Source organism: Schistocerca serialis, chromosome 2 (assembly GCF_023864345.2).
Source record: "Schistocerca serialis cubense isolate TAMUIC-IGC-003099 chromosome 2, iqSchSeri2.2, whole genome shotgun sequence".
NCBI classification, from domain to species: Eukaryota; Metazoa; Arthropoda; class Insecta; order Orthoptera; family Acrididae; genus Schistocerca; species Schistocerca serialis.
In genome coordinates, this window is record NC_064639.1 from 496,042,406 (window position 1) to 496,056,351 (window position 13,946).

At 40.5% G+C, this 13,946-nt stretch overlaps 1 protein-coding gene across 1 annotated transcript in view; it reads right to left on the reverse strand.

The window, feature by feature from the left end:
- LOC126456137 (glutamate receptor ionotropic, kainate 2-like) overlaps positions 1-13,946 on the reverse strand; it is a 219,972-nt gene that overhangs the window by 46,320 nt on the left and 159,706 nt on the right. Inside the window, exons 12-13 of the mRNA XM_050091891.1 lie at positions 9,195-9,333; positions 7,646-7,783 (exon numbers count right to left, since the gene is read on the reverse strand). Coding sequence (XP_049947848.1) covers positions 7,646-7,783; positions 9,195-9,333 — 277 coding nt within the window. The remainder of the gene's footprint in view (positions 1-7,645; positions 7,784-9,194; positions 9,334-13,946) is intronic.

Consider the following 13,946-nt stretch of genomic DNA (forward strand, 5'->3'; position numbering starts at 1 on the left):
GATTTGAGTGCGTAGAATCTGAGAAATCAGTACCCAGAACAACCACCTCTGGCCGTAATAACGGCCTTGATACGCTTGGCCATTGAGACAAACAGCTTGGATGGCGTGTACAGGTACAGTTGCCCATCCAGCTTCAACACGATACCACAGTTCATCAAGAGTAGTGAGTGGCGTATTGTGACGAGACAGTTGCTCGGCCACCATTGACCAGACGTTTTCAATTGGTGAGAGATCTGGAGAATGTGCTGGCCAGGGCAGCAGTCGAACATTTTCTGTATCCAAAAAGGCCCGTACAGGACCTGTAACATGCGGTCGTGCATCATCCGGCTGAAATATAGGGTTTCGCAGGGATCGAATGAAGGGTAGAGCCACGGGTCGTAACACATCTGAAATATAACGTCCACTGTTCAAAGTGCCGTCAATGCGAACAAGAGGTGACCGAGACGTGTAACCAATGGCACCCCATACCATCACGCCGGGTGATACACCAGTATGGCGATGACGAATACACGCTTCCAATGAGCGTTCACCGCGATGTCGCCAAACACGGATGCGACCATCATGATGCTGCCGCGCGGGATTAGCCGAGCGGTCTCAGGCGCTGCAGTCATGGACTGTGAGGCTGGTCCCGGTGGAGGTTCGAGTCCTCCCTCGGGCATGGGTGTGTATGTTTGTCCTTAGGATAATTTAGGTTAAGTAGTGTGTAAGATTAGGGACTGAGGACCTTAGCAGTTAAGTCCCATAAGATTTCACACACACCATCATGATGCTGTAAACAGAACCTGGATTCATCCGAAAAAATGACGTTTTGCCATTCGTGCACCCAGGTTCGTTGTTGAGTACACCATCGCAGACGCTCCTGTTTGTGATGCAGCGTCAAGGGTAACCGTAGCCATGGTCTCCGAGCTGATAGTCCATACTGCTGCAAACGTCGTCGAACTGTTCGTGCAGATGGTTGTTCTCTTGCAAACGTCCCCATCTGTTGACTCAGGGATCGAAACGTGGCTGCACGATCCGTTACTGCCATGCGGATAAGATGCCTGTCAGCTCGACTGCTAGTGATACGAGGCCGTTGGGATCCAGCAAGGCGTTCCGTATTACCCCCCTGAACCCACCGATTCCATATTCTGCTCACATTCATTGGATCTCGACCAACGCGAGCAGCAATGTCGCGATACGATAAACCGCAATCGCGATAGGCTACAATCCGACCTTTATCAAAGTTGGAAACGTGATGGTATCCATTTCTCCTCCTTACACGAGGAATCATAACAACGTTTCACGAGGCAACGCCGGTCAACTGCTGTTTGTGTATGAGATATCGGTTGGAAACTTTCCTCATGTCAGCACGTTGTAGGTGTTGTCACCGGCGCCAACATTATGTGAATGCTCTGAAAAGCTAATCATTTGCATATCACAGCATCTTCTTCCTGTCGGTTTAATTTCGCGTCTGTAGCACGTCATCTTCGTGGTGTAAAAATTTTAATGGCCAGTAGTGTAGATGAAAATGGTATCGTGAAAATTCGATATTTTAGAATGAATATGGGATATCATTGTTAGAACTTTCATTCGCCACAAAACTGAATAAAATTCTCCGGAAAAAATTACTAGTTGGTTAACAAGTGAGTAAGACGATTTGTAAGTCTTTCAGGTGCTACCAGAGTAATGGTCGCAGTGTCGTCCCCATCATGCGATGTTCAATACCACCGTCAAGCTCCAGAGCCTTATTCCTTAATCAAGGACTCAATTTAGATTCGCATAATTTTTATGAAGTCAGTTATCATCAACATTTGACCTACAAGGGTCAGAGAAATGTTGTTATTAAGTTCCTCATCAGGAGACTTGGCACCAAAGCTCTGACTTAAATGTCAAATCCCTCCGCAATATCTCATAACCTGTAGGTATGTGCCACTGTCGATAGAGGTACCACTGTTGTTGGATGAAGACATTCAATTCGGTGGCCTATTTGATGTTATATTAGACGAGAAGGCCGTGTATCAGCATCGGTTTTCGTCATCTTCCTTCTCTCTCTCTCTCTCTCTCTCTCTCTCTCTCTCTTTCTGCCTGTCCGCCTCGCACTGTTATGAACAGTATGGACAAGAAATTATACCGTATAAGCACTCATCACAGAAGATATTTTAGTTCTCACTGGATATGTAACTAATAAAGTGGAAGTTTGAGAATATTTCGCCTTACGCGAGTGAAACCCTAGGGGACTTCTCACCTAACAGTGCGGTGTACGTTATCTTAGTTAACTGGATGTAAACATAAAACAGATTAGGCTCTACCTGGGTGCCTCACTAAACGTCGTGATTTTTCATGAAAAATCTCCGATCAAATTTTGGAAGGTGTCATTGGTAACACAAGTTCGCAAGGAGCATTAAATATTCGCGTTGCTGAGATTTAATTCAGCTTCTAGCCACAGCAGTTTCCGGCAGCACAATCTTTGCCTAAAGCGCAAGCGTGAAAGGCCGTTCCTCGACTCCCGCCTGGGGGCACTATGAGCGCCGCTTTGATCCAACTGCGGGCGACTTCACGCGCACGCTTATCGCCTGCTAGTAAATTTTGACACCGCCACGCTGTTATCATCAGTCGTTTGTTGCAGCCGTGACTACAGCAACTACCAGCACCTGAAGATGTTGAGCAGTTGTATCGACGAAATATCGTGGGATTTGCACAGTATTGTCAAGCAGAAAGCCCGAAAAATTTATTTAAAATTTTATTTTAGTTTATACATGTATTTATATCAACTGGTATCTAATCAGATATCCTTAGAAATTTGATATTGCAATAACCACACTTAAATAAGATGTACATAATAATAATTATTGTTACTACAACTGATAATAATATTATTATTAATAAGAAGAACAGTAATAATAATAAACTTATAGTAACAAAAATATGTTCTTATAATAATGCCCGAAACATTAACATTATCTTTAGTTTTTTTTCATAATGTGATGTTTCTGTGAAATGAGGTTAATGATATACTAAAAGAATTGCACTGCAGGAGTTCACAGAGAAGCAAATCTGGAAAAGTAGTTGGTTGCTATAGGGAACCAGCATCAAACAAAATAAGAAAACGTTAGCAGATAATATGTAATAAAAACAAAGAGAAGCGGCAAGAATGGATGGATAGTTTTGAAAATGTGACATAAATACTAGTTCGCTGTTGGACACAAGGGAGCTATCTGAAAGAAATAGAAAAAGGTTTTGTGTTATACATACGTATAGCCAATATGTTCTATTGCTGTTATGGAATGATGATAGGTATTTGAAATGTGAGGCAGTATGTCGAGGACACCACTGACTAAAAAGTCGATGAAGAGAACGTAGTATGTAAAAATCGGATCAGCCATCCTGTCACAGTCTCTCTAACCGGACATAGGGGGGACTTACCGTGACTAAACAACCCAACGTTACATATCTATCTTACGCAAATATTCATTGCTAGTTCGGTTCGTATGAACCTTTCGCTATTCGGTTCGTATGAACCTTTCGATATTTGTGCCGTGTTGAACTGCATCACAATAGTAAAGATGCACCGGAATTAAAGATTGGACTAGTTTTTATTTTATTTTAGGGAAAATATTTTTCTAAATTTTGAACTGCATGTAACAAGAGAGAGTTTCCTGCGTCTCTGATAGTTTATTTGTTCCCAGTTTAGATGTCCATTCAAGACTATGGCTTGATCTTCTAATATTATCTGATAAGGTGACTGGATACAACCAAAGAGTGTGCGAAGAACTGTTGCACAAAAAATCCGCAGTTAAAGTTTCGTTGCGAGATGAGGATGACCTTTAATTTCTTAGGGTTTAGTTCTACATCTACATCTATACTCCGCGAGCCACCTTACGGTGTGTGGCGGAGGGTACTTATTGTACCACTATCTGATCCCCCCTTCCCTGTTCCATTCACGAATTGTGCGTGGGAAGAACGACTGCTTGTAAGTCTCCGTATTTGCTCTAATTTCTCGGATCTTTTCGTTGTGATCATTACGCGAGATATATGTGGGCGGTAGTAATATGTTGCCCATCTCTTCCCGGAATGTGCTCTCTCGTAATTTCGATAATAAACCTCTCCGTATTGCGTAACGCCTTTCTTGAAGTGTCCGCCACTGGAGCTCGTTCAGCATCTCCGTAACGCTCTCGCGCTGACTAAATGTCCCCATGACGAATCGCGCTGCTTTTCGCTGAATCATGTCTATCTCTTCTATTAATCCAACCTGGTAAGGGTCCCATACTGATGAGCAATACTCAAGAATCGGACGAACAAGCGTTTTGTAAGCTACTTCTTTCGTCGATGAGTCACATTTTCTTAGAATTCTTCCTATGAATCTCAACCTGGCGCCTGCTTTTCCCACTATTTGTTTTATGTGATCATTCCACTTCAGATCGCTCCGGATAGTAACTCCTAAGTATTTTACGGTCGTTACCGCTTCCAATGATTTACCACCTATGGCATAATCGTACTGGAATGGATTTCTGCCCCTATGTATGCGCATTATATTACATTTATCTACGTTTAGGGAAAGCTGCCAGCTGTCGCACCATGCATTAATCCTCTGCAGGTCCTCCTGGAGTACGTACGAGTCTTCTGATGTTGCTACTTTCTTGTAGACAACCGTGTCATCTGCAAATAGCCTCACGGAGCTACCGATGTTGTCAACTAAGTCATTTATGTATATCGTAAACAATAAAGGTCCTATCACGCTTCCCTGCGGTACTCCCGAAATTACCTCTACATCTGCAGATTTTGAACCGTTAAGAATGACATGTTGTGTTCTTTCTTCTAGGAAATCCTGAATCCAGTCACAAACCTGGTCCGATATTCCGTAAGCTCGTATTTTTTTCACTAAACGTAAGTGCGGAACCGTATCAAATGCCTTCCTGAAGTCCAGGAATACGGCATCAATCTGCTCGCCAGTGTCTACGGCACTGTGAATTTCTTGGGCAAATAGGGCGAGCTGAGTTTCACATGATCTCTGTTTGCGGAATCCATGTTGGTTATGATGAAGGAGATTTGTATTATCTAAGAACGTCATAATACGAGAACACAAAACATGTTCCATTATTCTACAACAGATTGACGTAAGCGAAATAGGCCTATAATTATTCGCATCTGATTTATGACCCTTCTTGAAAATGGGAACGACCTGCGCTTTCTTCCAGTCGCTAGGTACTTTACGTTCTTCCAGCGATCTACGATAAATTGCTGATAGAAAGGGGGCAAGTTCTTTAGCATAATCACTGTAGAATCTTAAGGGTATCTCGTCTGGTCCGGATGCTTTTCCGCTACTAAGTGATAGCAGTTGTTTTTCAATTCCGATATCGTTTATTTCAATATTTTCCATTTTGGCGTCCGTGCGACGGCTGAAGTCAGGGACTGTGTTACGATTTTCCGCAGTGAAACAGTTTCGGAACACTGAATTCAGTATTTCTGCCTTTCTTCGGTCGTCCTCTGTTTCGGTGCCATCGTGGTCAACGAGGATTTGACATCCCGTCAATAAAGAGATCATCAGAGACGGACGGGTAGTTTGAGACCCGGGTCTTGTGTCCTTCGTGATACTGAACAAAGGTTATCTTTCATTTACGTGTATACTAGCGCAGGAATCCGATGCTCCCCAAGTATTTACTTATAGCTGTGTGTCCACGTCCGTATCACTCAGTGTATGGCCTTGTGCTTCATGCTTATGATGTCATACTTCCTGAGAATTTTCTAGGTACATTCAGTGGCATGTGCGGAAAGAGTTACGGAGATGATAAACTCCAGTGGAAGATTCTGCTGGAGAGACGCTCAGTAACTCGGTACGGGCTTTTGTTGAAGTTTCGAGAACATACCTTTACCGAGGAGTCAAGCAATATATTGCTCCCTCCTACGTATATCTCGCGAAGAGACAATGAGGATAAAATCAGAGACATTAGAGTCCACACAGAGGCATACCGACAATCTTTCTTTCCACGAACAATACGAGACTGGAATAGAAGGGAGAATCGATAGAGATACTCAAAGTACCCTCCGCCACACACCGTCAGATGACTTGCGGAGTATGGATGTAGATGTAGATGTAGATACTGTCTGCCAAACGTGCTGCGATTGGAGATAGTAGCAACTAAGTAATACATTTAAACGTCGTGCACAATGAGGCTGTTTTTCACGCACCTCATTGTTTCTGACGTCATATATCCTGTACTGTGTGTCGTATAATAATATAATTTTCACTTATATTGTTGGATACATGTGCATACTGTCTGTAAACTATGTCACGAATACAATTAGTAGGAAAAAAGTACCTCATGCGGTACTTTTACTGAATGAGATAAACATATTTCCTTTCATGATTTTGTAGGGGTTGTCAGCGAGAAAAAGTATCGTAAAGATTGAAATTGTGCGCATAGTTTCTTACAAGGCACTAGGTGATATCGTTCTCAAATACTGAGTGGATAAAGTCTGGGAATTCACGCGTCGTTGACTACACTTCTTTTTCACCCCCACCGCCCACACCTTTGACAGGTAGGTGGTTTTTACCGCCACAGCGATTGACGCCTCAATGTGAGGTGTATGTGTACCAAATTTAGTTGAAATCGATCCAGTGGTTTAGGACATGTGGAACACACACACGTACACACACACACACATTTTTTATAAGATGTAATGATGTGCACTGATAATAAAACCGTCGTGTCTCTAAAACCGCTAGACGAATTTTCATGTGCTTTCCATAGGCGACTCGAGCGTAGCTTGGGGCAACATATAGATTTTATTTCATCAAAATCGCCTTACGGAAAAAATGCACATCGTAATCTAAAGTTTTAAGAATCTGCGCAGCTTAACAGTTCAGATTTTTTCCTTAGTGACACGACTGTCACGGCATAACACGCCAAAGAAACAACAGATGGCGCTATTAGTTTCGTAGTACACAAAAAAACCATGGCTGGCGCTGGGTTGTTTTCTTTTTTTTTTTTTTTTTTTGCCTCGGTTACACAAGTATTTTCGAAAGTTCAAAGTTCACGTCAGTGGCAGAATTACGTTACAAATACAAACATTGACACTGAATTTACGTGGCGAGGATATACGGATTTCATGATTTCCCTTTGTGCATTAAAAACGTAACGAAATTGCTTTGCTTCTTTCGATAGGTTTTATTTATATTTGACTTATTGCCTAGGAAAAAAGGATTTACTCTATAGATGAAGTATCACATAGCGGTTCCGTTTTTACCGACTGAGATAAGGAACCCTAAAAAAGAACGGTATGCAAAGACCCTTCTTTAACTTCCGCTACGAAGCACGGCCGTATAGTGAGTTCTAAATAAGACAGATGTAATGTTCTTGTCAGCAAATAAGTAATACTTCCAAGAATATAACAGTGATGAAATATCACTGATATACAGGGACAGAAACAACGGACCAAGGGCCTAATCTTCGAGGATTCAGGAGAGCACACAGATGGCTGTTCCTATCGGCACGCGAATCTTTGATATCGGCAGACGTTGTGGTCGATACGTTGGGCATTTTCTTGGAAGCGATTTCAAATCATGTAATGCAATACTTGTAATGCAATACTTTTTAAGATAATCTGTGTGCATCCACATGTGGACATTCCTTTCTTAGTAGGCTGAAGGAGATATTTAACGACTCACTTTGGTAGGAGATCGCATCCGGCACCCATGAGAGATCCCATTGTGAACCAAAGAATATTTATCAAGCTGAACGTGTTTTCAAGTTCTGAGCTGTCTTGATCACAGGGATGCGGTCTCGTCCATTCATTCGGTGCCATTCTGAAACGAAAAACATATGATCTTTTTATGTAGTTATTACATTGGAGTGTATATGTGGAACAGATCACATTCGTGGGAAAAGCATAAATCTTAGTTAATGAAAAATGAAATGTATCACGAAATTTTAATCTTATTATGTCCATAAACTTTCAATCATCATACTTCAAAAATGCTGTGGTTCTATTTACTAAATGGTCAAAGTAATAGAGAATGTAGATTATTTGTATTGTCATGCGTGCTTTTTAATCTCATTTGGTCTAATAAACGCATTCCTTCTATATTACAATACACTATTAATTAGACTGAACATCACACACAGAAGTTTTGGAATAATAATCAAGCACATATTGCTAACAGTTTTCACGCGTTATTCTTAATATTTCGCAGGACATACACCAAAATAAGTGCACAAGACACAAGAGAAGCCTCATTTTTGTTTAACAAGATTAGAAAGAAACACCAACAAAGACAGGAACTAATTTCAGTGAGAATAAGTATGTAGAAGTGAACAGACAAAACACATAAGGACATGTCTCAAGTTAAAATTTAAAATTTGCTTGCAGGTAATCAGAAGGTAATTGGATTACAAACAGTGAATGACACAAAGCTCATATGAAACTTCCCCATATCTAACAGCCACTCATCGGCCGTTAATAGCCTTGTATTAGAGTCATGGAAAAAATGTAACTTTTTGTTGAACGAAGAACAACCGACTTGAATCTGCAAAAAGTGTAGTTTGATTCCTTTTGTTATTAAGAAACATCTGCTTTATTTGGGCTACGCTATACAACTGTGAACTCGGCTTTGAAACACTATCCTGATTAAGTTTGAAAGTAATACCATTTCTTTCACCTAAGTAATTTCCGCATGACAACGATGAATTGGTTTAGTTATATCTTAAGAACTCTGAACAGAATATCTCCAAAGAAGTAAATGAAAAGAACATACAGTGACTTATTAATATCACAATAGCTTCGGCAGCAAATATAGGGAGTACGTAATTGCACAACAGGTCTGTTCGTAATACTAGACTTGATAGAAATGAAGTAGACAAGTGGAAAAATGAATGAATAAATAAACATAGGATTAACAGAAGTGATGCATAAATATAGTTTTAGGCCCAAGAGAAAGCAAAGACAACTGTATGAAACTTATATGCTGTGTTAATTTGGTAGTTGATGAACTCTTTACAATGACAAAAGAAATACTTTATTGTAAACACAGCAAAGTAAAACATCGAGCCAAAGAATCAAAATGCCATATATTTAAGAAATTACGCAACGCAGAACAAAAAAAGTTAGCGAAAGAAGCAACAGAAGTGTATCAAAATGCTTATTAGATAAAATATGATTCCGGACTGAAGAAGAGAACAGATGTATGTAACCTCATGCAACATCTGTGTATTACAAACCTTGCTAACACGAAGAAAATCGCAGATACACCAAGAAAAGCAGTTGCCATGTAGATCCATACATCTATCGTGAATGGGTCCAAAAATGAAAATAGGTTGGGTGGGGGCTTCTCGGGCTTGGTGTACAGGATGCTGATGCCTGAAAACACGCCCATACTCAGCGTAGTTAAGTCGACTCTACAAACTTTTACTAACATAAGATCCACTTAAACTACCTAAAAAATAACAAACGTACACTCGCATCCTGTTCATCTCATTCTACTATGGCCAGCAATTTCCTATATTGTCCTGTGAATAGAGGTCTCATTTGCTGCATAAATCATGTGGCAATATAATCTACAATATTCTGGACATCCTTGATTTTGCTTATGATTTAGGCAGGGTCTAGAAAGCCTACTTCCGAATGCTAGCCTGTCCGTTAGTGGATCCATATCAGAGTGTTCTCACTCGAGTGTACATCTCCTGCACATCTCATGGAGCATTATGAGCAGAAACGAGTAAATGAAAGCGCAGATCGGTGATCCTTTAGCCATACATACGTGTAACATATCTGTGGTTAAATAAGTGATTTTTCATGACTAACCCAATTCTGACCTTATTGTAAATATGGAGTAGATGGTAGTAACTCCACAATGCTCATAGTACACAGTACACGCATACCAAGAAAAAATGCTTGCGTATGGCGATTGAAAAGGTGTACATCGATTCCACATTCGGCAAGCTCATATGGTAACAGTAAACATGGCACAGTGACTTCAATAGAAGAGTGTGTTATTGTAGTCCCTGACTCTAAGTTTTCGAGACTCGGTCACCTGCTAGTAGCCACAGTTTCCAAAATTCCCGAAACACCCATAGCCAGAGTTGGAAATGACTCACGAAGGAGTTAGCTCTCCAAAGGTGTCCACAATCATACTGTGTGAAGCAGAGATGAGATTCTAACTCGCACGTGATGCTCGAGGCTTGTCGATAATTACTGAGAAAATGTCGCCAGTGGTGCACTCGTGTGTAAATACTGAACAATATTTTCCTAAGTTTATTTTCGCTGCACTTTAAATTTACTGTTCGACATACACCAAGTTGCGCCTTGCTTCCATCGGATCAATCAACATCTATACTTGGCGATTATAGCTTTGAATTTTCAAACGCACTGAAATAGAATTTCTGCTTGTAATTTTAAATGAAATGATCGTATGGCATTGTTGGCCGGAAGATTCCGCCTGGTGCTTTTCGTGCGCGTGATGCAAGTCTTTCTATTTGACGCCACTCCGGTGGCATGTGCGACGATGGTGATAAGATGAAATGATAAGGGCAACACAAACAAAGAGTACCCGAGGGAAGAAATTTCCGACCTGTCCGGCAATCGACACCAGGATCCCCCGATCTAGAGGCAGCCACACTAACCGCCAGAGTAGGAGTTGCTTAAAATAAATCTCTTGCTTTTATAATTCTTGCCTGGACACTTTGCCTGAGTTGCGCCGCTAGAGGACTTAGCAGTAAAATGGCCCTGCAGCACTAATAGTAGCTAGTCACTACATGTTTTACACAATTTCGGTGTTTGTACGGCTTATTAGTACCATTAGAGACATTTGAGGAGTGTTTGTGGAAACGGCGTAAGAGCCAAATTGTATTTTTGTTTTAAGAAAGGAAAAACATTTCAAACGTCGTATAATATTTGTTTGCCATTAATAACGGTTTTATTGGATCACAAATATAACTAATACAGAAAAGGAAATACTTCAAAATAACAAACGCGGAAAAAGAAATGTTAAGTGGTTTGAAATTTAATTCCACTTCTCTGGTTTTCTTTTTTCTTCAGTGGCTGCACTGACACATGTTTCTGTAAGGCATGTGATATTTTTCATCCGAGTAAGGAATCTTTCTTGAAGACTGAATAAGAATTCCATTCCCCAGTTTCACTGAAAATTTTCTCGACCAAAATTTTGTTGGCATTACTCACTTTAGCTTAGTAGCATTGGATCAGCTTGTGTATGGGCGTATTGATGAACAGATCTGCTAGTGCACGCATATCACTACATTGTGATGTAGTGAAGCCTCCTCATGAGCTCCGAAGTCTTTCCTGCCAGTCGATTTCTTTCTAACGGTATTACACTCTGTATTTAGGTCCATCTTAACGCAATAAGCTAATAAATAACGAACTGAAGCACATAAATGTACATGTTCACGGGCAAAGCACAGAGTACAGAATGTATGGGAGGCCTCTAACTGTGCGTGTAGAAGGCACTTATATCGGTCTCCATGAGGAATCTAATGGATATACTCCAGGTGCTATATTTGAACATGCCTTTGAACTAAATGATACAGGGTTGGTACTTGCATCGTTTCCTACAGTATTAGCAGCAGTACAGAGAAAGACTTCAACGCAAAATCTGAAACTGAGATATCCAGTTTTTATAGTGTCCTACAAACAGTCCTCGTTTGTTGTTGTTAGAAAACTACTGTAGAGCTGCTTTTGGGCAAGTATAGTAACGACATTTAGCGAATTTAGCTGTAAGCGTCTGAGATGATGGATATATTAAAATTAGTAAATTAAAGTAAAATACACATTTGACTAATATTGGTAAAGCATGCGAATGACCAGCCAAATTTTAATGTGTCATAGTGGTTTGTAAATATCAAGTAAATTATTCAACACTCGGCCACTGATTAGTATTGCATGGCCAGTCTTATCAGTCAGATGTGTATTTTAATGATGTTAAATAGATTCAGTAAGTGTCTAGTGGTGAAGGATTGCTGGTGTAATCATATGTGGCGTTCTGAAGTGTATCGGATAATGGAAAGTTATTAATATGTGTGAAAGATTCCAGATAGAGTGAAATAACTATACATGTGTTTGCGAGACACGATAAGTAAAGAGTATTATCGGTTACTTCACAGATTAATGTATTCATTGTTCACTCTCAAGTCTCTCGGCGCTCTAAGTGAAGGGAACAATCCTTTCATTAGAAATGGAAGACAATATAAATGACTTCAAACCGATATTCACTTGTTTACGGTCACTATCAACGTTAGGTGCAATACTTCGTGCTGCTACTTTGACATTGTTGTAGCCATACAGTTTCGGAATTAACGTCACCCTGTGTTTATGATCTTTCGTAAAACACATCCACTTCCGAACATTTGAAAGCAATAATGTGTTTTCGACTATGAGCAGGGAAACGGCGGCTGTATGGTATGTATTGGTATAGAAGTCTTGTCGCTTTTTAAAAGTGGTATAACTGCATAAAACCTTTATGTGAACATTTGTTTTCTTGCAAATGGTGAACAAAAGATTTCTAACCAGACGACATAACCATTAAAAAAATTTGATAGACTTACAGTCGAGATACTGAAGGAATGTCGGATAGTATGAACCATACAACAAAATATAGCTATTAGAAAAAAAAGTTGTTTTTGTTGTTCACAAACAAATGTAAACTGGTTGGATATCAAAAGTACAACAGAAACATAAATTTTACTATGGAAAATAACATTTTGACTCTTTTGCACAAGTTAGCTAAACAACACTTGGCTGATTTTCAAAGATGAAACTAAAAACAATTTTTTTTCATTGTAATACAATGAATACTCAATTTCTGCACAAAGTTCGTGTGTCCAGCTCTCAAATCTTTCACGATGGACCCAGTTTACTTAAAGAAATTCCCCACAAATAGTATTAGTGTGAAAATCTCATCATGTCTGCTGATCCTCTACAACTGATTTTAATCTCTTCTTCAGTGTAGGAAAATTAAAATGATCGGCAGCAGCCCTTTCGGCCATTTCGCCAAAACTCTTGAAACCGCTCGGTTCACTGTAGTCTCAAACCACTCCCCTCGACCGTCAGCTGCACGTTTGTTCTTGAACTCGGCATCACATCTTAAAAACTAACTCAAAATCAAAAGAAAATTTACTCGTTTATCACACACCACCCGAGATGGGTATTGTGCATACTACCCGACTGAAGCTGAATTTTAAAACACTATGGCAACAGAAACTCTTGAGTGAGTGGGATTTCATTACACCATCCAACAAACGTCAGACTACTTACATATTACTACCAGTATGATAAAACGTATTACCTCTTACCGTCAACAGTACAAACCGATGCTGAACATTACAACATTCACCAGTTTAGACACTCAAAAACAAATAAAATTTGATTGTGACATAAATTTAACAGTTGCATCACTTAAGTTGCACCAAATGATGAACTGACGTCTGTGCTTCATTCCAGGTACTGCATACGTCCGTTGGTCAGCGGTAAACACGAGAATCACAAAGTAATCCATACTTCTCGTCCGCCCAAACTAACCACCGTTTCCACTACGTAAATGCACGGAACGCAGCATTATCTGCTAGCCAAGATTATGGGCGTTACCTGCGTTGAGTAACTACCAACAGAGACCATTTGTCTTTTATCGAAATAGCTACTCCACCAGCTACGTCGCATAGCATTCTATTAGAGCGAACCATAAGCACACCAAAGAGAATGATGTATGCTATGCAGTAGCTATTGGTGTGAAAGTCTCATAGACTGTTATCGTAGAAATCTCGGTGTGGTGTCACCGCCAGACACCACACTTGCTAGGTGGTAGCTTTAAATCGGCCGCGGTTCATTAGTACATGTCGGACCCGCGTGTCGCCACTGTTAGTGATCGCAGACCGAGCGCCAGCACACGGCAGGTCTCGAGAGACGGACTAGCACTCGCCCCAGTTGTACGGACGACGTAGCTAGCGATGCACACTGACGAAGCC